The sequence below is a fragment of the Mytilus trossulus genome, chromosome 2 (genome assembly GCF_036588685.1).
Source record: "Mytilus trossulus isolate FHL-02 chromosome 2, PNRI_Mtr1.1.1.hap1, whole genome shotgun sequence".
In the NCBI taxonomy this organism is placed as follows: Eukaryota; Metazoa; Mollusca; class Bivalvia; order Mytilida; family Mytilidae; genus Mytilus; species Mytilus trossulus.
In genome coordinates, this window is record NC_086374.1 from 37046234 (window position 1) to 37071788 (window position 25555).

A 25555-nucleotide genomic window follows, 5' to 3' on the forward strand; every position below is an offset into this window, starting at 1 on the left:
GAATTATAAATGGTGATTTTTGCTTTGTGTATTATTTAGATAAATGAATACTTTGCTCATTCCGATTTCTGTGACGTCCTTTTTGGATCGTCCTCCTCTAATAAAGTTGCTGTTGAAATCACAATGCGGTTTTAAGTATGTTAAATGTTTTGAAATAGTTTGAACATCATGCTAAAAAATGGCGTCATAGACTTGTTAAATTTTAGGAAAGAAGATTATAAGAACCGCTGTGATTGGGAAGTGAGAAAATGTTCTGCACGACTGCTCAACTTACATAAAAACTTTCTTTCTTTACAAAAAGCTATCTGAAGTCATCACCATCCAAATGCTTTCAAAGCATCGTCAGTTTTCCGGTGTCCAATACTAAATGGAGGCTTTTTTTGGTAAATGATTGTTTGTATTGAGATTGTAACACAGTGATGACTGCTGTACCCATATTTTGACTATTTTTTTATTATGTATGTTTTGTTCACGCATCGTTATACATAAAACGGAATTTGATTTGACTGCCATACAAGCGAGAAGTTTAGAGCTATGAAATCAGGTTCAATCAACTATTTTCTACATTTCAAAATGCCTGTACTAAGTCAGGAATATGACAGTTGTTGTCCATTCGTTTGATGTGTTTTGTCATTTGATTTTGTCTTTTGATTAGGGATTTCCCGATTGAATTTTCCTCGGAGTTAAGTATGTTTGTGATTTAACTTTATACTATGTATCGATTGACAAAATGAAGCACATGATGATACAAAGGCTGTTAATTGATCAATGAGTTTTAACACCTTCCAACTCAAATGAAGGGACAATCGTTTGACTTCCTCTGAAATGATATGATGTGTATTTTTGCTTGACTTCAGGTTGAAAATATACCAAACGATTTACAGTAGTACGTCTAATGACATGTTCCCATTACTACTAAATCTTTATAATTATTACAATCATTTGAACCAAATTTAACTTAATTATTCTGCTTGTATTTAATATGCGTTTTTAATTGACAATACAATTTAAAACTTTTTGATGTCCACGTCGTGAAAACGCTGAACTGTATTTGATTTTTGTCTGTATTTAAGGAAACATTCTTTCATGAACTGTCCAGATATATATTGAATCAGTTTAAGATTAACATGCATGTAAGAAGATCTGTATGGCATTACTAATTTAAGATGGAACCATATTTAATTCAGATACTTGCGATAAAGAAGATAAGATTTAATAACGTTTGTGTTGATTTGTCCTGTATATAGAACAATGATATGTGTTTTGTTTCCAAAGTATTATTATTCATGGCCAAATAAATACACGAAAGCTAATTTTTCTGTTACAAGCTGGATTAAAAAGCTTAACTAAGAAACTATATAATTATCTTAAAGCTGTATGGAAACAAAGATAGCAAATTATCAGTTAATATGTTGTACACATTTTATAAGTTATTTCTGCATTATTAAATTTTCATATATGTATATGTAGGATTTAATGTCCCCCATGGAATAGTGTCCATCGGACATTATTTCATAGTAAAAACGGTCCATGGACAATGTTTACTTATTTAAAAGTGTCAATGACACACATTTCTACGAAAAACTGTTCTTAAGCTTGAAAAAAAGTCCACGAAGATTGACATAATTGAATACTATGCTTCTGTGATAAAATGTCCACCTGCACATCTTTCCACAGGATATTATGTCCACCAGCACATTTTTTCACAGGATATTATGTCCGCCTGAACACTTTTTGATATGATTAGAGTATCAAAAAATATCCATTGCTAAGTTATAACTGGATGATTTTTTTTAATCTATACTTGCTTACTTTCAAAGCATTGTTACTTTGACAGGAATACTTAAGTTATCTCATTGGCACTTGTTCCATCCTGATCTTCTTAAATGAAATAATAAACAGATGCAGTAAACAAATATATTTGATATGTCTCTAATAAAATTAACGGTACCAATTTTCTTGCACCAGATGCGCATTTCGACAATACATGTCTCTTCAGTGATGCTCGTGGCCAAAATATTTGAAATCCAAAGCTTATTTAAAAGATGAAGAGCTATAATCCAAAATGTCCAAAAAGTATAGTCAAATCCGTGAAAGGATTCAGAGCTTTGCATGAGGGAGATACATTCCTTATATAATTTATAATAATTTCTAATATTTTGTAACAGCAAATTTTAATAACACAAAAACATCCGTATTTTCATGCCAGTACCGAAGTACTGGCTACTGGGCTGGTGATACCCTCGGGGACTAATAGTCCACCAGCAGAGGCATCGACCCAGTGGTAGTAATAAAATTAACGGTACCAATTTTCTTGCACCAGATGCGCATTTCGACAATACATGTCTCTTCAGTGATGCTCGTGGCCAAAATATTTGAAATCCAAAGCTTATATAAAAGATGAAGAGCTATAATCCAAAATGTCCAAAAAGTATAGTCAAATCCGTGAAAGGAATCAGAGCTTTGCATGAGGGAGATGCATTCCTTATATAATTTATAATAATTTCTAATATTTTGTAACAACAAATTTTAATAACACAAAAACATCCGTATTTTCATGCCAGTACCGAAGTACTGGCTACTGGGCTGGTAATACCCTCGGGGACTAATAGTCCACCAGCAGAGGCATCGACCCAGTGGTAGTAATAAAATTAACGGTACCAATTTTCTTGCACCAGATGCGCATTTCGACAATACATGTCTCTTCAGTGATGCTCGTGACCAAAATATTTGAAATCCAAAGCTTATATAAAAGATGAAAAGCTATAATCCAAAATGTCCAAAAAGTATAGTCAAATCCGTGAAAGGAATCAGAGCTTTGCATGAGGGAGATACATTCCTTATATAATTCATAATAATTTCTAATATTTTGTAACAGCAAATTTTAATAACACAAAAACATCCGTATTTTCATGCCAGTACCGAAGTACTGGCTACTGGGCTGGTGATACCCTCGGGGACTAATAGTCCACCAGCAGAGGCATCTGTCATGTCGAACAATTAATAAATGATTTCCAAACATAATCATTAAAAATGTTCATATGTACTGTTTTGAATCCATTTTGTTTTTCTTTTACGCTTTGTGGACTGCTAAATTTGAATATCTTTCTCTATCACCTCAATTTCAGCATCTGGTTCATGAATAACATTGGGAAGAAACATTTTACGTAGTGGTGCATCCAAAAAGTGAAACGATCAGAATTTTAATTATTTTCAGTTTGAATAACGGCATCAACAGACATTCTTTTTGTACCACTTCCATGATTGCTTTCATTTATAATGCTACTATAAGATTCCTCTCCATTATCTCGTGGCCAGTTTTCATTATTATTATTTTCATCCACTTCATTATTGCCATCAAGTGTATTACACGTATTAATAGTGGTACAATGTGACTCATTCCAAACTTTTAACGACTTCTGATTGTAAGGACCCAATTCTTTTGTCAGTAGGAAGTTTCCTTTTCCACAACATTTCTTAATCATACATGGCCCATGGTCCTTTGCATCTTAGTTGTTCCACAGTTCACATCCAAGGTTTACGAGGAAAACTCTTCAAAAGTACCTTGTTATTGACCTTAAACAAACTATTATCTATGTTATGTCGTTTAATCATAATACTCCTTTTGTTGTTGTTGAGCATTATCGATGTTTGTAGTAATATCATGTTCTATTTTCTTCTTCTAGAAAGTTCTTCTACAATTTCTATTGACAAACCCTCTTCTGGAGCTGCTGAAACAGAACCTACATTTGTATATCAGCTTCAATGGGTCCTATTGGCTCGCGTATGAACATGGCTTCAAAAGGAGTATATTTAGAGCTTTTTTGCATAGATGTCCAAAACGCAAACAACACTTTTCCTATTCTCACATTCCAATCTGACCCGTTATCTACTACAACTTTATTAATCTTTGATTTTATAGTCTGGTTGAAATTTTCAACTTACCAGTTGGCTTGTTGGTGGAGGTGCGATGAAGTTATATGCCTTACCCCATAATTCTTTATAAATTCTGATGTTATTTTCGAATTGACTTCTCCTCCGCAGTCTTACTTACTTACTTACTGCCCGGTATGCCATCGGCATGTAGGGCAGCAACAAAGGTTCTCCATTTCTGTCTGTCTTTGGCCATCTTTTCTACTGTTCCCCATGTTTTGTTCATGGTCTTCAGTTCTCCTTCTACAGTACGCCTCCATGTGTTTTTTGGTCTTCCTCGCTTACGCCTTCCTTCTGGAGTTCAATGTAATGCTGTTCTAGTGATGGAATTACTATCTCTTCTGATGACATGTCCAATCCATTTCCAACGCCTTCTCACTAATATTGTACCCATGCTATGCCAGAAAATGCGCAGGATTCTTCTTAAGCTTTTGGTATGGAAAACCGACAGTTTGTTTAGATCGACCTCTGTCATCCTCCAGCATGCTGATCCATATAACAGAGTAGATAGTACACAATTCTGGTACAGTTTTAGTTTGGTCTTCTTACTATACTGGGATGATTTCCATACATTGTTAAGTGATCTAAATATATTCCTGGCTTTGTTCAATCTGTTCATTATGTCATTTCCTGCACCTCCATCGTTTCTTATTGTACTTCCTAGGTATGTAAATAATTCTGTGATGGGGAAATCTTTTCCATCTACTAGGATAGGAGTTGGGTTATTGATGTTAAGCTTCATGACTTCAGTTTTGGTTTGGCTGATGTAAGTCCAACTTGACTAGCAAACGTGTTAAGGCGGTTTGTCTTCTCTTGTAAATGGTGGTGGGTATGAGATAAAAGAGCAAGATCATCAGCAAAATCAAGATCTTCTAATGTTGCTGAAAGGTTCCATCTTATTCCTCTTGGAGCATCTTCCGTTGTTTTTCTCATTACCCAGTCAATGACGACATTGAAAAGAAGGGAAGACATCACACAGCCTTGCCTAACTCCTGTTTTTACCTCAAACCAGATGTTGCTTTGCCCTACACTGCAAGTGAAATTGTTGTAGAAACTTTTAATGAGCTCAATTATTTCTTTTGGAATTCCATATGATCTGAGTATTCGCCACAAGGTCCTCCGCAGTCAGAAATGATTAAATCTGGTGCTCCGTAACTATAAATTGTTTCTGATATTTCTCAGCAACTTCCTTTGCCAATTTTCTGTACAGGGGAAATGCTTCTGACCATTTAGACAGATGTAACAAATCTGCAAAAACGAAATGTATATGTTTAGTACCAAAACATTTACAATAACGTAAGCTGTTAATTAATGAATAAAGATCATTTCGCAATTTTTAAACAATTTTACAGACATTTAATATACATGATCATTATCATGAAAGGGCACATCTGCATCACATTTTAACCAGTACATGATCATTATCATGATAGGGCACATCTGAATCACATTTTAACCAGTCAATAAACGTGACTTGTTACAAAAATGGTTTCTTTAATACGTTTCATTTTTTATTTTAAAAAAAATAACAATATTCATACGTTACAGACAGAATAATAATTGTTGTAGTGTATTTGCATATCTTAACAATAAATATTCTTACCTACAGCAATTAGTTGATATCGGAAGTTTTTCCTTGTTTATGAATAACTCAATTAGATTAATCTCTATTTTCCCCCATATTCTCTTTCCGCAAGGCACTGGCAATAGCTCTTTGACTACTGTCTTGGCTTTCTTGTTCTATTTTTGGCGTTTTTCATGTTCTTATATATTTCTTTACGTGTTCAACAATGTTATGAATGTAATATGTATAAGTAATTGTGTTACTGTCTTGTTAACACCAAGATGACATCCACTTTCATTTGAATAATACGGTATTTAGCTTGTCGCAGTGGATCACTAGTTTTTCAACATTTTCTTTTGCCTTTTTGTTATGGTACATATAGAATAGTTCTTCAAATTTTATTTTAAGCTTTACATATTTCCTTCTAATTGATCTTCTTTCATTTCCATCTGCATTATCTGGATATTTCTTATAACTTAAATAGCTATAAATTTGTCTGTATTCCTTTCCTTCCATTATTTGTTTGTTTGTTTGTATTGATCTATTTCTACGATTTCTTATTCTATTAAAGTTTAGGCATATCAAAACATTAGAATGACCTATGTATCACTTCCCTTGGATGACACAATTTGATAACAATTAGTAGGATTTAATAATGTCCCCCATGAAAAAATGTCCACGATTTCATAATATTTTATAGCCAAATGGACACTATTTCATAGTTATTGCTATAAAAATTTGTCCACTTAGGGGACAATGTTTCATGGTTATGGACATTATTGAATACCTACATTCTATAAAACTATAAAAAGTTGCCCATGTGGACACGATTTCCCAGGACACTATACATTATGTCTAAAAAATATACCTTGTATTTTGCTAAAGCAATGCTGTTTCTTATGCAATAAAAATGCATTCATTCATTCAATAACAGTTCGTATTTTATTTGACCTTTTAACCTTTTTGGATCCGAGCGTCACTGATGAGTCTTTTGTAGACGAAACGCGCGTCAGGCGTAAATATAAGATTTTAATCTTGGTATCTATGATGAGTTTATTATACATATATAAAAAAGAAGATGGGGTATGATTGCCAATGAGACAACTATCCACAAAAGACCAAAATGTCACAAACATTAACAACTAAAGGTCACCGTACGGCCTTCAAGAATGAGCAAAGCCCATACCGCATATATTCAGCTATAAAAGGCCCCGATTTGACATGAAAACAATTCAAGCGAGAAAACTAACGGCCTTATTTATGTAAAAAAAAAGTGAAGTTTATTATACATACTTCATTAAGCCGCAACTTTTCTGAAACCACCGTAAGTCGGAAATAATTGTGTTATGTCGCACAAATGTAGGGTTTTGTAATTCCTCAATTTGTCTTTGAAACAATCTTTTTTTCCACAGAAATTTTGTATTTGCCTTGTGCAGTAGATCTTTTTTATTCGTTCAGTGTATATTCACTTCTTTTTGTTACTAATATGTCTTTTGATTGAATAAAGCAATTACAATTGATATTTTATAGTGTTTTTTTTTGTGATGCTACACAATTGGTTCACCTAATCGTGAAGGTTTGCGCCAGTTAAAATATTTCAACCCGCTGCATGAATTTGTCTTAGTCTGGAACCTGTTGTTCAGCGGTTAATGTGGTTCATACTTGTGTTCTTGTTCCTCGTATTTTTTTTTATATAGATTAGAGCATCACTGAAGATACATGTATTGTCGAAATGCGCATCTGGTGCAAGAAAATTGGTACCGTTAATTTTATTAGGCCGTTGGTTTTCCTGTTTGAATGGTTTTACACAAGTCATTTTTTGGACTCATTAAAGCTTGTACTTGGCGTGAACTAAGACTCCTTGTGGAATGCAAACTATGTTTGACATTTATCTTTACAGACTGTGACTTAAATGGAGAGTAGTCTCATTGGCACATATGCCTCGTCTTCTTATATGTATGCACTACATTAATTTTTTTCTTTCTTGTAACAGTAAACCAACAACAAAATGTCTGCATCAAACCAAAATCATTAAAGCAAACATAACGGTTTGAAACTGTCAAAAGAAATGTACTTTTAAAAACAATATCCAGTGTATATTGAAATAGGAAACGCTACGACAAAATTGATATAAGTACTTTAAACTTAATATGTTTGTTGAAAATATCCGATTTTTCATCTATCGTCAAAAAGATAAAAAGGGTATACTCCGATCTTTCTTTAAAAAAATAAATTGGAAATTGACAAGGGTAGTAACAAGTATTTCAATTTCAAACAGCATGCATAATTTATTGTTGGGTATAACATTTTCAAAGCATGTCATAAAAGTATTGAATTGTTTTTTTTCAAATCCGCTACAAATCGAAATTGATAAACTAATGATGAAGCCCATTTCTACGAGTTTAACCCCAACACAATGGGATATTTAAATTTCAACCCTAAACTAATCTACTTGTTAAAAAAATGAAATCAACGGACCTTTAAAATAAGTGAAGAGATTTAGAAGACAAACAATATAAAAATCAATTGTCTTCAATCAATATCTTTCAAATTATAAGAATAAGCATCTGAATATAATACATCAAATATGAATTTGACGAGATAATTTGTCATATAACAACAAATGAAGTTGACGAGATAATTTGTCATATAACAACAAATTAAAAAAAACCCGTACAATGGAAGAAAAGAGACAGAAACATGAAACAAATATTAACAATTTCACTAGCCAAGACGCTTTTCGGCAATAACAAAAGAAGAAGAAACTATTCAAATAAGCTAATAATATACTAGAACAATCAATTTTAAACATACATGCATGACACCAAACTGTAGTCAACTGCTAAACAATACTGTTGAAGAAAATTTGGACACAAACTAAAATACTTTGCATTTGCCTTTTTTGTCTCTCTTTGGAGCGTACAACATCGTTCCTTCATTGTTGATCTTATTAACGTTCAGATATAAACTGAAATGTAGTATAAGCCATCACAGTTGCCATTGACCAATGCATAGATATTTATAATTAGACAACATGTATAGATTGCACCACACAGTCTGGCGTAAAACAAATTCAAGAAAAAATGATCAAATTGTGACTTTCCTTGTGTTTATTTATTTTTCTTTATTTAAATATAGGCTGGCAATAAATAGTTGTCAAAGGTACCAGGATTATGATTTAGTACACCAGACGCGCGTTTCGTCTTCATAAGACTCATCAGTGACGCTCAAAATATTTATAAAGCCAAACAGGTACAAATTTGAAGAGCAAAATTCCAAAAAGTTGTGCCAAATACGGCTAAGGTAATAAAGAGCCAACATAAAAGTATTAATTCCAAATTGAATTAAAGAGGGGCGAAAGCTAATTGAGGGACAGTCAAACTCATAGATTGAAAATACACTGACAACGCCATGGCTAAAAATAATAAAAAGCCAAATTAAACAGACAAATAATAGTACAGAAGACATAACATAGAAAACTAAAGACTTATCAACACGAACCCCACCAAAAAAACTGGGGTGATCTCAGGTGCTCCGGAAGGGTAAGCAGATCCTGATTCACATGTTGCACATGTAGTTTATAACACATTTGATGTCAAAATGAGGCTGCAGATACCAAAAAGATATATAAACTCGCAAGACGATACTTAAGAAATAATTCATGGGGGCTTTAATATATAGTTATTTTACCACGGGTTGGCCCTTTATGACAAATATTTTACCCTGAGCGATAGAGAGGGGTAAAATATCGGCATAATGGGACATCCCGTGGTAAAATCTAGATATATTCAAGCCCCCATGAATTATTTCGATTCTAATAGGACATATACGGCAATATTTTTGTATCGAAGTGCTCTAGGTGGAGGCCATTATATGCCGTTCCAAAAAAATAGCGCACTTTTAGATTGGCGGAAAAGAACGGAGCAAACAGAATAAGTGAAATGCTAAAACTATTCACTAAACTTATTTAGATATATTTGGATGAATGTTAATGATAACTTACTTATATGTCTTCTATGTATATCCAAATTGGGCTTATACCACATTTCAGCATCGTTTGTTAACGTTTCCTTGTTATGATGATTTTCGGTATCAAAAGCGTGTATTTTCCCGTAAAATGCTTAAATTATAACGTCATCATTCTATGACGTCAGGTACTTCATTCATAATAAAACATATGACGTGGGAGTACAATCGGAACAGCCAATGTAATATATTCATATTTTACCACGGATGTGTACTCAAAGCGTTTGAAGGACGTCATGTTAGAATGACTAACACCGCCATGGTAAACAAAAACCTCAACTTAAAAAACACTTAAGGTGGCTCACCCCAATAGTGACCCCCGGTAGATTTTTTTTATTTTCACTTATTCTGTAGATTTTTTTATGCTGAATCCAAAAATGCAAAGAAAAAAGGGGGTCACCAGGCTCGTTTTCCCCTCAAATTGAAGCGAAATGTGCGATTTTGACCCTTTTTCCAAACATGTCCACCCTTACAACAATAACGGTTACATCAAATTTAAAGAGTTTTAAAACCAAGTCAGTATAATTTTTATATGAAAAAACATTAGAATTTGAAATGGAAACCTTTCCCGTTGTTGTTTTTGACTTAAAAATCCTTTTATTTTCAGATTTATGTCTAAATTTTGCATTTTCTAATTTCAGTTTAAGGCAAAAAATATTGATTGAATCGATTTTTCGTAAAATTTTCCCGGTAGATTTTTTTTAAAAACAGATATGTCAAAGCTATGAACTTTTCGAGCATTTTAAGGTAAAATAAAATGGGGGTCACCAGGCTTTTTAAAAAGTTACGAGCTTTTGTTTAACCCCACTACCCCATAAGGTCTGATTTCAATGCAGTCCATTATTTACTGAATTGTGAATTCTTTATTGGTGGCTTAAATAAAATAATGTTTGAAATTATATTAATAAACGATGGCTGAATATAAATGTGGTTATTGTATGACTGTTTGTTATCAAGAAGCGAAACTTTGATTATTTAGGTGAAATACGGTAATTTTGTCTGGCGCGAGTTGCTTCCCTTTAATTTGGCGCCATTATCGGACCAGAGGAATTTCAAGGTCGCCATTGTCGATCAGCATACTACATTGATGAATACTACCATTTACATACATAACAGACATTGTGGTGAATATACAACGATGAAGGTAGAGTTATTTCATAAGAAAACATATATTTCGATATTTTAGGCAGCCAAATGACACCAGTATCACGAAAAATACAAACTTGGGGGCTGTCTCAAAATACTCGCTACTGTTAAAAAGCACTGCGACTGAGACCTTGTACGAGCACAATTTCTGTTCCATGTTTAATCGTTATAGCTGGTATCTTATTTATGTGTTTATCTTGGTATTTTCACCCTTTACTGGCAAGTTGTAAACATGTCTGGCCCGTTTTGAGAGATATCCGTGTGCAAACGGACGAAGAGGAGGGGATGACATCTAGCTACTATGAACCACCACAACTGTCATTTTTACGCTACTGTTAGTGTCAATGAATTAGTCTTTTTAATCATCATTTGGTAAATCTAATTTCGTAGCCAAGTTACATAGAGTTAGGGTCATATGTATGTGGGGTACCCCATAAGGTACCCCAAAACTTCCCTAGGGCATTCACAGTTTCTACTCCCTTGTCCCAACTATATTTCCCTTCCCTTTTACCCTAAAACTTGCTCCTCTTACTTCAATACATCCATCTCCTTGTTCCAAGACAAAATAAAAATGACAACATGTATTTCCAAGATAACCCTTTTCTCTGATCCCTCATTCCCCTGTCTCCTTACCCCTGTCCACCCCCTCAAATAATAATCAATTAAGGTTATCAAGGGGTTTGATTGACTTGTTTGTTTTTTTTGAGAATATTACACAATTGGCCTAATTTGTAAATGATAACCCTTACAGTAGGAGGCAATACTGTCTTTCACCGTTACCCATAATCCTCAGCGTCGTGGCGGAGTTCCGGTTTACAGATAACTGATGGAAAACGCCCAGTTATCCGAGTCTGAGAATTTGCAACCCAAATTATGTGGAAAGAAAAAGACAAGTTATGGAGATTATTGTTGTGTCCCTGGATGCAGCAATCAAAGGGGGAAAGACAAGGGCAGTGAAGTTAAAAGGTCGTACTACAGGTTTCCCAAAGACGAGAAACAGAAAAGTACCTGGACCAAAATGATAAGGAGAGATCATTGGGAACCAAGACCCTTTGATCGGATATGTTCCGATCATTTTGAAGGAGGCAAGTTACGTTTGTATACTAGCCATAGGTATTGAATTATTTGCAGCAACACATAATTTTTTTCAGACAGTGTTAAATAGCTGATGAGTGATTGAATACTTACAAATAGTCTTGACCACTTGATAATTTTATGATTGTATGGGAAGTTATAACCAAATAAGATGCAACTAAATGGTGAATCATTTTCACAATGATAATTTGTCAATTGTTTGGTTTACCATGTTCATTGTTTGTTTTTAAGTGGCTAAAGTGCACATATCAATATAATAATAACAAAAATATAGGACCACAGCCAGCTTGTTAACCTTTCATAAATTTAAACAGGGACTTTAACCTTTCATAGCTTTAAACAGGGACTTTCTATACTACATGTATCTGCTACAGCCGAGATCAGTTTGATAATTTGTATAGACATTGTTATAAGTAATCAGTCCCGTTAGCATAGAAAGTCTTTTGATATCTTTAAACAGTAATATAGATCAGTGCATTTCCATACCAGATTGTAACTTGTGGAGGCCATATACAAATGTACCATATATTTTGCTCATAACTAGACATGCTAGAGATTGCATCAGTTAAGTACTTGTTTTTAAGAAACCTTCTTAGTACAAGGAAGTACACTTGGTGATACCATTTCATCAAGGGATGTCAGTTCAAGTCTGACAGGAGGTTATTTATTTGTTTCTAAAGTACTGATTGTTGCATATCTTATAGGCACGAAACAGACATCATCAACAGAAAAAGGTTACATACCTACTCTGTTCCCATATCAAAAGAAAACACCAGCTAGAAAAACAAGTAATTCAACTAAACAAGAAATACAAGTAATTGATGGTTAGTACAATTTAATACATGTAAAAATACAATATTTTGCCAAATATATTAACTACAACACAGTAAAAAGTACAACAATATTATCTAGTGATACACAATTAATATCACCATCAGCAAATTATTTCTTGCATTTAAAATGCTGAAACCTTGCATTGACCTATATTATTTGGTTTACAATCAATTTGCTTAAATCCAAGAAAATTTTGTTAAACGGGTCAATTCATCATTGCAAAAAATCAAACTTCTTTTAAAATTTTAAATTAAATGATGCTAATCATGCTAATGGCAAATTATTGATCATGATCAGCTGTGCTGTTAAAATAGTCAAAAACTGTCAAAATAACAATTGTCAATAGACAAGTTTTATTGATATTTTACAATAAAAATAATGTGATGGAAGAACAAATAAAAAATAGACAGACAGTAATTATTTCACAAGTTACTCATACTCATACATGATACACATCCCTCACACACTTTTGTGTCCCGGAGGCTTAAATATGCATAATTATTTCATAAAAAAGATGTGCAAACTGACATGAATGCATCAGAGTCCTTATTGGACATTCTATATCTTTACAACAGAAAACACTGATGAAATGAAATTATATGACATACATCCTATCAAATTATCAAGTTTAAAACAACATAAACATCAATCATTGACACCAAGTGATACATGTAGTAAAAATTCAAATTTGGTCAAGTGAGCAAATATTTGGCACTTAATAATATTAAGTTATAGTCGAAAAAATCAAATATTTCCATAGTTGATCTCGGATATAAAGAAAATAATACAATATTTGAGGTTTAATAACAAAAACTCTGATTTTAAACCAGTTCTTTGAAAATTAAGATAAAGTTTTTTTTCCAGATACAATGTAATACTTGGGCAAAATTTAAAAACAGTCATAAATAATGGTGATAAAGCAGGCTTCTTTTTTTGGTACTTTATCGTTACAAAAGTTCACATTTTGGATAATAGCTGATATTTCAAATAAAGAGGTGCAGAAAACCTGATAATCTACATATATCTATTCTATACTATAATATACCTTTAACAAATACACATACATCTCGTCCTACAGGGCAGTTAGAAAACAAGACCAGACAGAGAAAAAAAAGATTATTTCAAGATATCACTGTTGCCAATAATCAAGTAGGGCGTCCATTAGATAAGAAGCCATATGAACCAATAATACCTCAGATTAATAATCATGATTACATAAATACAGAAACAGAAAAAGGAAATTATTGGTTAATCAAAGAATATCTACCTGAAATTAAAGAAAAAATGAATGAACTTGAACGTCTGAAAAAAATTAATGAAAGCCAAGCTAAGCAGATTTTAAGCTTACAAAACATGAAGGACAATCCTAAACGCATGGTTTTTTGGACAGGCTTTTCAAATTATGAGAATTTCTATGCTTTATTTCAATATTTTGAACCAAGGGCTACAAACATGAGATATTGGAAAGGTGATGCAGGCATGCCTGATACATTTTCTGATAGGAAAAGAGGTCCAGAGAGGAAGCTTTCGTTAATTGATGAATTCTTTTTAACTATGGTGCGTCTGAAAGTTGGCTTATTGGTTGAAGATTTAGCAATCAGGTTTTCGATCAGTGTTGGTTTGGTTTCACAAATTTTCAGCTCTTGGATAAATCTAATGTATGTTGATCTCAAGGAGTTATGTGAACTACCTTCAAAAGAGGTATTGAATGAAAATCAATCACACGCTATGAAGGATTTTGAAGATGTAAGGGTTATTATTGATTGCACTGAAATATTTGTTCAAAATCCAAGCAAACTTGATGCAAGAAAACAGGTTTTCTCAAATTATAAGCACCACAACACATTCAAGTTTTTGATTGGTGTTAGCCCACAGATGGGGATAACTTATGTAAGCAGGATGTATGGTGGTCGAGCATCAGATAAATTTATAACATGCGACTCAGTTGATCTCCTTCATAATTTAGAAGTCAATAAAGGTTCTGTAATGGCTGATAGGGGATTTTTGATAAGTGGTATATTAAATGACATGGGTGTTAAGCTGCACATGCCGTCTTTCAAGGGAACAGAAAGAGCACAACTGAAAAGCTCAGAAGCCAGAACGTCTGAAGATATCTCAAAGGTTAGAATTCATGTCGAACGTGCCATTCAGAGAGTGAAAACTTTCCACATTCTAGATGGCGAGGTAAAACTATCAATGAAAGATTTGGCAGAACAAATATTTACAGTATGTGCTTTCTTGGTGAATTTTCAAACCCCAATTTTGAAGAAGTAGTTGAATTTCTTGGTCGTGTGTGTATTTCAAGACCATTTCATACCTGTACATGTAGATGTTTTGTATTCATTCAATATTTATTTATTTCAAGTTGCAGATAGATCTACATGTTTTGTTATTGTTTGTATTGTCTTGAACTTTTTGTCTTTTTTTTTATTTATTATATAAAATTAAGAAACAAGATGATGCTCTCTCTTAAAAACCATAATTCAATAAACAGGTTCTAATTTTTAATGAACATCAGGCAATTTTTAAAGATTTTGAATTTTAGATTCTATCAGTTGTTAGAGCTTGTGTCCTGAAATAGTGTTTTAAGTTACATGAAGATTCAAAAAGTAAACAGATTTTGAAAAGCACCAAATACATGTATTCATATCTATCATACTCTAAAATGGTATGAAAAGTGAATTTAAATTGTCACAATTATCAATTAAAAAAACCCATTTGTCATTTTCAAATTTTCTCTCTGATCATGCAAAGGTCTACATTTTTGACAAACATACTTCTTGCCCCTGTGAAGTTCAATATTTAACCTCCGAAAACCTTCACAGAAAAAATGGTACCATGTATTGGAGGAACATGCTATATTTGCGTCACATGCAATAAGTTCTCCTTTAATTGTGGAATATATAGGTGCCTTGTGGTCTCTACAGTAAGAAGCACAGCCTAAGTTCCAGTTCTGACTCGAAACACTATTTATACTCTGACATTCTTTACCAGCCAAATTTTGGTCATTAACATCATCGGCAGCATCATTATTAACATCATCAAAATCATCCGCAGCATCATTATTAACATCATCAACATCATCAGTAGCATCATTATTAACATCATCAAAATCATCAGTAGCATCATTATTATCTTCATCATCATCATTGGTGCCCTCAAGATGAATATTCTTGTCTTGTTCTTCTGAAATTTGATCAAATAAATCATTCATAAATACATATTTTATACATTTTCCAACTGAAATTTATAAATTGATTTTGATTAAAAAAAAATACTAAGCACAGTGACACGCCCATACATGTATATGTATACTTGTGGTATTATTCCGTTTTTTCTCTAAAAATTTATTGTTATTCTGTTATTCCTAACCTTTGCCTTTGAAGAAAGAAATCTTTTGATGCAGCAGATTGAAAAAATATTTTTGATTAAAATGTAACATGTAAGTGAGTGCTGAAAAAAATTTAATTTGATTCACACAGCCAAAAAAAAAAGAAACACCCATAAGTTGATGCTTTCAAAACATTGAAAATACCCCCTCATAGTTGAATGGTTGTTAATTCATTATATATATTTAAGTTGAACATGTTGAATGATGTCATCATTGTCCATTTTAAGTAATCAATTGTCATAATTATAGTTTTGCATATGAAACATCTTCTATAAACATGTTCATACTTTGTTCTCCTGTTTTTTATGTATTGAATAACATTTTTGTTGTGTACATTGTTTTTGATCCATCATTAAAATAAATTGCTGTGCCATGCACACCATGAACAATTGAGGCATGTATAAACACAACAATCTAGCTTGATACAGCTCTGAATTAGATTGTAATTAAATATTTGACACATCATAGGTTTCTGACACAGAATGAATGTGGTATAACAACCTCAAAAAGTTATTGTGGACATTAACTTTTTGTGGTCCAATATCCAAAATCTAAAACCACAGTTAGATTCATCATATCAAACCCCATATCTAATTAGTAGCATTTGAAATTATCAAATAAAAAAAAACTTAAAGATGAAATATGATTGACAATGAGACAATTAAAGCCTACATATGTATCATGACATAGAAGTTTACAGATATGACCTCAAATAATGATCAAATATTAACAATAAGATGTGGTATTTTTGCCAATATGACAAATTTCAACAAGAGACCAAATAACACATTTATAATTATTAAATACAGGTCACCATACTGCCTTTAACAATGAGCAAAGCCCATACTGCATATAAAAGGTCACAAATATGAACAATTCGAAGGAGAGAACTAATGGCCTAATTTATGTACAAAGAAACATACCTGAATGATAAATGTTAAACAATTCAAAGAAAAAATATATATAAATGGGAATTTGAATATTGCCATTTTGGGAAGACATAATGTCACACAGTGATGACAAAAACTTGCACTAGGGTCTACTTACAGTGATTAAGTTCAAACGCAGATTAAGTAAGGAAAAAGCACAGAAAATGAAATTACCTGAGAAAGATTCATTTGTAGAATCTTCACTGCTGTCAGACTTCTCTTTGTCTTTGGAATTGTCCTGAGAGTTCAAAGATTTTTTAAGTCTGCCGGTTAAAATTTCTGGTGCTATATGCATCTCAAAGAAACTTCTTATAGCTGGTAACATAATGGTTGTCCAATATATTTCATCAAATGGAACATCTATCGTAAGCAATCCTTTTGTTGTCCAAATAACTAATTTTGCGTTATTTTCTTTACAAACATTTAACTGTGTTTGAATTTGTTCATAGTAACCATACTGATGACCCTTAACCAAAACCATGTTTTCCTTCTCCATGCCAACATATGTTATCTTTTTCTGACATATAGCTACAGTTGGAGTCAGATATCTGCAGGAATAGGGACATTTTATTTCAATTACAGTTGTACCATGGCAATCACATGTCATTATTGCATCAGGAGACGCTCTAAGGTATGAATACGTTCTATCTACTAGCAATCCTGGTTGAATAATTTGGAGATTTGTATGTTTTGGCTCAAACAATTTTGTCATTTGTTTTAAAGCAGTTATTTCATGTTTCAAACCCCACTGAATTGGTTTTACTCTGGAAAGATCAATTGGTTTGTATTTCATAATATCAATCAAAAAATTATCTTGATTCTTCTTATTACTTAGTACACGGACAACCTTACTGGCTGTTATTGCCCCTATTCTATGTCGAAACCATTCTTCATTGGCAGATTGACCTCTAGTCAGGTTTTCAATTTTGCTTATATCAGCTTGATTATAAGTTTTCATAATTAAATTGATGTAAGTATTTAATCCCTCCTGGTAACCATTATCGTCAATAGATTGGAACTGTTGATGAGGTATTTCCGTTAATGATGGTGGTGTTGTTTCCACATCTATACTTTCTGCATAGCAAATACCAGGATAAAATTCAGTTACTGTGTCTGGCATGGACCATGGTCCTTTCACTTCTGGTTGCTTCACGGGTCTGAATCTTGCTAGGTCAACAATGTTGACAATTGGAGGCATAGCATCTCTGGAATTAGCATTCCTGATGTCATACAACAGTTGAAGAGTTCTTTGGTATTGCCTCTCTTTAGACAGCTTCGGTGCAATGTCACTTATGTGTGTTTTTAAACTGGAAGGTTTGTTTCTTATATCAATGTCTTCACCCTTTTTAGGCTCAACCTTGGCACCTTGATAAAAATAGAACAGCCATTAAAAAAAAACACTTGTACAATGTAACAAAAAAATTAATTAAAACTATAGTGTGAGCTAAGACAATGTGTTGAAGGCCGTACATTTGAGCTATAATGGTTTACTTTCATAAATTGTTATTTGGATGGAGAGTTGTCTCATTGGCACTCATACCATATCTGACTATATCTATGTATATATACATGTACTAAGGATTTTTTTTGTTATAAAATGTGCTAGATGTGAATTATCTTTATGAAGATTTCATTGATAAAGGAGGACAGCAGAACACAATAGGTCAAGATTTTTAAATAGGTCAGACAATTTGATGCTAGAATACAATTTACTGTTAATAGTTCTGATTTTAAAGATCAAATTGATAGACAGAGAGGGAATTATAATTACTGATATTTTTCCACAGTTCATGTAATCGGTTGGATAAATGTTCTATTGGCAAAAAAGAATACCACGTTTCCTTTCTGGTATATATGTATAATATAAAGAGTATGATGCTGAATAACTTAAAAATTCCCTTCACCATTTGATAAGGAGTAGTCTCCCCTTCACTGTGACTAAGTAGTATGATGTATTTTTTATCCATTTTTCCTTTATGTGCTGACAGAATATGATGTTACTTGTATATTCTTAACACTGTGAAATTGCCAACAATTTAAATACAACAAAACAAGTTAACACTATTTCAAATTTCAACAGAAAAATAGATGCAGGAACAGAGAGCTTTAAACAGACAAAGGCAGCTATGTTGTACATGTACATACCATTATATGATAAAACAAAAAAATCAGTGTTCATACATGTAGTTAAACATGTGCAATAAATGCATGGGTGACTCTGATAGTTAATACATGTAACAATACAAAAGGGAATCAATATCAAAGCTTTTTTGGAATATACTTATTTGTATACTAAGTTCAAACACAATGCTATAACTGTCATTGGCTGTAGACTGAGCTGTTATCAAAGAGTAGACTTATATTTTCTGAGCTGGAGAACATGTTGCTCAAAATGGAAAGTTGCAAATTATATCAGCCTTATTATGAATGCAACAGACATTGACATCATTAAAAAAAAGACAAATGTTTGGTTGTTTATATATAATTATTGGAAAAAGAAATAACTATAAATATGGATATCAATACGAAGATAAAGTTTTGTTTAAAATGAATTTTATGGGGAAATGAACAATGAAAAGTCTCATTTACTTGTAACTGTATGAAAGAGATGCATGAGTTAAACCTAATACAATTTTTTTTTTCACTTTTAATTTACATAACTGAGCTTCATGAAAAATTGCCAGCGAGAGTATATGGTATAACTGGGTGAAACAACTGCACTAGTGCATGTCTGCTTAAAAACCCAACCAATCATGAGGAACTCTTCATGAAAAACAATATTTAAAAAAATCAACATTGAAACAATAACGTCATGCATCTTTTCACAGTAAAAATATAAAACAATAATTTAAAAGGAATAATGTCAATGTCATTGGAACTCATAATAAAACCTTTAGGATTTGTCCAACTGCATAAATTTTCTGTAACAGCCTTATCTTCTGGTAAATTTTCCCCCCTTGATACTACTTCTGCCAATAAAAACAAAAGTGCCCCAATATGGGAACATGCTTGAGTCAGTCTGAAAAATTAAAGAACATATTAAATAGATTTTTTATTCATGATGTGGATATCAATTTTTAATTATAATTTGAATAAGATTAAGATACCAATTTAACACCATCATAAGATCTTTGAATTTTTTTTTATCAGTTCATGTTCTTATGTTAAATTAGTCAATTTTTACTCATTACTAGTTTTTTTAAATTGATCAAAATTTATAAATATATGCATTCTGTTCAAATGTATCTTTATCTGCTATTGATATCTTTACATTTGCACTTTATTAATAAAGACATTGCAATTATTCTTGGAGAACATAACTGGTTTATTAAAGGTTTTTGCATTTAACTATAAAATTTAAATAATTCATATTGATTATAAAGGGAAAGCACAAACCATTTCAATTTTGCTGAGAGATACATGCATTAGGTAATGCATTAGCCCCAGATTTGAGTTTTATCCATACACATGAAACAGAAAGCTCGTCATATGCAAAACATAAATACTGTTTATCAAGCACTGCATTTTGGTACTATACATGTAGATAAGGAGTTAAGGTTAGGCCAAATATATGTTATTAATACAAATATTTATGACATCTTGACAGGCTGGTTTTTTTTTTTTCTGTCCTCATAGGAAGGCGTAAAAAATAAAATAGCCTTTCAATATGTCATTATTATTTGGACTTATACATGTATACTACATGTACTTCTAAATGTATTTAATTGACCATGTTCATGATCTTCCCTGAAGATTTTAGCTTACCCAACTGTGCAAGTGCAAAATGCACCGTATGGTTCTGATGTGTGCTGATCCAAAATTATGTGAAGATACTTTGTCTTTGCTTCTTCACCACTCTGTGATGGCAAACAGCTGGCTTTTACAGCACAAAATGTGTCACTGTCAACAATTGGGTTGAAGGAGACATTATTAAGGTGTTTAGCATCCAGGTGCTGATATGCTCTAGTTAGTTTATACTGTCGTAATGAGGTTTTATCATAATCAGACACTTGACAGTTTAATAGGTACTTCTTTACCATTGACAGGTCAAGGTCTATATCTGGCACCTGCTTTGTCCATCCTGGCAATTTTAAAAGATAATTGGGGGATAATTGCTGAAATTCTAGTAGCTGCTTTTTATCTAACAAATGGTTTTTAATCTTTGGCTCCTTAATACAAAAGTCGTTTTTTTCGCTGTTACCACATGTCAAAATATTAAGCTCAAAACATAATAAGATTTCTAATGAGTTGCGACCAACACCATCAGTTTTTATGTTTGCATCAATACAGAGGCGTTTTAAGTCCCTCAAATTTAAATTCTTTACGTCTTTAAAAGTTTGTGGTGTTAATGGAAGAGGTTGGAATAATGTTGACACGCTTTTTTTGCTAACGGAAGACATTTTACACTGTATAATTTTTCAATTTCTACATTCTTGCCGCCTTGTTTACATTTAACCGGAACTCCGCCAGCGCGCGGTGTATTATGGGTAACCTTGAAATAGACTATACATCTGTACATCTTTTAAACATATATATATTGTATTTAAAACAACATTAAATTTTTTTATTTTGGGGTCATTTTGGATTGATTTTAAGCAACCTGGTACCAATAGAAGCAATATTGTCACAGGTTTGTATATTGTGGTTTTATTCTTTTTTAGTCTCATTTTCATTATTTTCTGTTAAGAAATTGGCATTTGCTATATATAAATATAATAATTATTGAAAAATATTTTATGCATTCTCAAGAAAAAAACAAAAACACTTAAAACGAACCTATTATCAAATAAACACATATTAATATAGACCATTCTACTTCTTTTAAGCTCTCGTAGATTTAAATTAAATCCAACCATACATTTTTAAATGCCCTCAAAATATTTTTTTGAAGTAATGTGTTTTTATATAAAATTGAAAATAAAAGTTGAAAATAATTGTTGCTTTGTGAATAGTAATTTTTAATAAATACAAAATTTGTGTATCCTATATTCCAAATAGGGTACAAAAAGCCTCAGCATAATTTATTCATGAGGACTGCATGAGCTGCATTTTCAAAATTAAGGCAGTTGAACAGCAAGAAGCCTTTATTCAACCTATAGAAACAAAATCACTATTAACACTTGTTGTGCATGTAATTATATTTTGTTTGCTAGTTATTGATCACAACAAATTCTTCATTATTTTTACACCATAGTGGCAGGGGCATTAAGTTAGATTTTCCTTGCATTGTCAGTCTTATCAAACTTGCATGTATCAAACGTCCGAAATTTGTTTTCTGTTCTCTAACTTCAGTTTGCCTCTACAAATGTTATTAAACTAAATAAAATTCACAATTAATGCATATATATTATTCTTGTTACCAACAAACACACATGAAGTTTGAATTTTTGGTGGGGTTGCTTTTACTTTTCTAGAGTTATGCCCCTTTATAAATTTTAAAATAGCTAAATTTTTGTTCCTTTCTTTAACACAAGTTTGCTTTATCCAAATATTGTGATACTTATATGCAATGCTTACTACAACACAACTCAGATTAAGTAAAAATTTGGGTGGTGTCACTCTTTTCATTCTTTACATGCAAGCGGCTGCTTATCTGTGTCCTATGGACACATTCCCCATTATGAACAAGTCTACATCTATATGCTTTTGAATGTCAATAATTGTTGATTTTCTGACAGAATTACTCTGATATTTAATTTCAGGCTGCAAGTACATTTGTACATGTACATGCAAATGGAAGGAGTGATCTTGGAATGTTCAACTTTACTTGGAAACTATTGGCACAGTACTGACAGAATTTTATGAGAAACCAGTATCATCTAGTCTTGCAACCGGAAACTATGTGTAAAGTGCTGAAACTTAAGAACAACATTCTACATGTATATGCAAATATGTGTTGCCACAATCCAATTGAGGAGCAGAGGTCAACTATAAATTGGAACTACATGTATATGCCTTAGTGCTGTCAAAATCCTTAAAAAATGCAATCAAAAGTACCTGCTTCACCTACCTGTCCCAATGATGAATAAAGATCATATATATATATATATTGAGTCTTATAAAAAAAACAGTGAAGGAGAATAAAAATTATGAAGATATAGAGCTGATCAGCTAATGATTGTACATGTACATGACATATAAATGGCAACAATGCTTACATGTATACTAGAACATTTAAATTAACAATATTACATTTGTAATACATGTTTTATTTTGATCTCAGAGACATTTGAGGAATAAAATCAATAACGTTACAAAAATTTGATTTAGTTGAGCCTTTTTTTATGCCTGTTTTCAGGAGGTAATATGGTATACCAATGACTGTCAGTCGTCAACATGGTCGTCAACATGGTCGGCATATACTCATTTAATAAATACTAAAAGGTACATGTAGTAGATAAACTATTTGTGTGCAATACATGAAGTTTACAATTCTGTCAATTACAATGTATCATGGACCACATAATCATTTGTATGGTTCATTGATCATCAGTAAGTCCTCTGTTTTCATATGCTAAATTGTGTAATCAATAGGTCATCTTCATGTATATTTGGTGGATGTTAAGCAACCAACTATCAATCAATCATGAATATTTGGTGTATTAAATGTATTATAACAAATTAAATATCAAATAAGAGGATGTGATATGATTGTAAATGAGACACAAAAGACCAAACAACACAGAATTAACTATACATGTAGGTCACCGTACAGACTTCAACAATGAGTAAAACCTATTCTGCATAGTTGGGTTTAAAGGCCTCGAAATGACAAATGAACAATTTAAAATGATTCAAATGAGAAAACTAATGGGTGATTTGTGTACAAAATAATGAATAAAAAACAAAAATGTCTGTCTTGCAGGGTTTATCTGAACTTAACCTAATTTCATGGATTTGTCTATTTCTTAATTCTAAATATGTTTCAAAATATTTGGTTGATGGGATGATTTTTAGAGAGTCACACATAGGGTGCGGGCTCATTGGTTGATAACATTGCGAATAACTGTAGCCGGTCCCGCTTTGGCAGTCAGTTCCCACATTGTCACTGGAGGAATAAAATAAGAAAACAAATGGTATATTAAAGAAAAAAATGAATCATAATTTCCTGTCGATATGCACATCTACATAGTATGCCCTTATTATCTAAAAAGGTTTTAAAAAATTCTAATGTGCATTTTGAGAGATGATGAGAAACGGTTACAGTGCTATATTGCAGTAAATAAGTTCAAAGGGGCATAACTCCTAGAAAAAAAAAATGAATCGTAATTTCCTGTTAACATGCACATCTACATAGTACGTCCTTATCTAAAAATGTTTTATGAAATTCTGTTTGAGAGGAGTTGTGATGACAAGAAACAAGACTGACTGACGGACAGACAGACGGGTCAAAAACATTATACCCTTTGCAACTCCGTTTTGTTGTGTATAAAAATAGGAAGATGGGGTATCATTGTTTATGAGGCAACTCTAAACCGGAGACCAATTTACATAGAAGATAACAATTATGTCCTCGTACAATTACCAATAAAACCATATACCACACAGTCAAACAATTAAAAGTCCAAGAAATTACTTTTTTGTATTTATTGCACATAATGAATATTTAATTTGTTCATACTGAATCGTCACTGGCAAATATTTCAAACATAAGAAGGATGAGAACATATAGAAAAGTATCAATTATGTAAGTTATGCAAAGTAAAATGAGCTAGATATATGGACTGCCATATTGTTGTTGTGCTGGTAAGAATGAGTGAACAATTATGCTTGGTCCATGTATAGGCAAAATTCACCCTTTTGACCTTACGAGGCTTCGTATGTATACATCCAGCTGTTTGAGCACCCTGTATAATCAAGGGATCATCTGTCAGATTAGTCATATTTCTATGTTAAACATAAGATTTGAAAATAAGCAGATGTAGTATGATTGGTAATGAAACAACTATCCACCAAAGTTCAAATTTGAAATTCAATAAAGTAAATAGAAAAACATCATCTCCTTTTATCATCGCGCATAGATTAGTTATACATTTCTTTGCCACGGTAAGATCAAAGACCATTAAATCAGTGTTCACAAATAAAATTGTCATTCACATTTTTTTGCCGCAATGCCATTACCTCACTATAATTATTTTCATCATCAAGAATTTCCCTTATTATCTTACCTTTTAAAAAAGCATGTCAAAAATAGATAGAAGTTAAAATTTGCCCGGCTAATATGATAGCGTTCCTGTGTACTGGGCGGAGTTTAAAAATTACCATCCAAACTTTTCCTGAACTTAGTAGTACTAGTATAGATTTATATATATATAAAGTCTTAAGTAGTGTTTGTGACTGCCCGACACGCTGTGGATGTTCCTAGAAAAATCCCGACATAGTAACCAAAAATTTTGCGGTCCTCCGCAAAGCATGCAGTATTGAGGAATTATATCATAGGTCGGAATACTAGGCCAGTCCCGGTTACTTTTGACAGCGGTGGGTCCAGGGTATGGTTCCGGGGGTGGGCCCCCCCATTTTTGGACGATCAATGCTTTTGAATGGGAAAATATAGTTGGAACACCCCCCTTTTTGTCCTGGATTGGGAACCCCCTTTTAAAATGGCTGAATCCGCCCCGATTAATCAATTTTCATATT

The 25555-nt window shown here is 32.5% G+C and overlaps 2 protein-coding genes across 2 annotated transcripts in view; both read right to left on the reverse strand.

Moving 5' to 3' along the window:
* LOC134705750 (plasminogen-like) overlaps nucleotides 1–25555 on the reverse strand; it is an 81091-nt gene that overhangs the window by 12255 nt on the left and 43281 nt on the right. The window lies entirely within an intron of this gene.
* LOC134708613 (uncharacterized) lies at nucleotides 15303–21368 on the reverse strand. The gene is made up of 4 exons (XM_063569261.1): nucleotides 20684–21368; nucleotides 19810–19937; nucleotides 17093–18283; nucleotides 15303–15784 (listed from the first exon to the last, which is right to left on the reverse strand). The coding sequence occupies exons 1-4, from the start codon at nucleotides 21316–21318 to the stop codon at nucleotides 15303–15305; spliced, it is 2436 nt and encodes an 811-aa protein (XP_063425331.1). The 5' UTR covers nucleotides 21319–21368.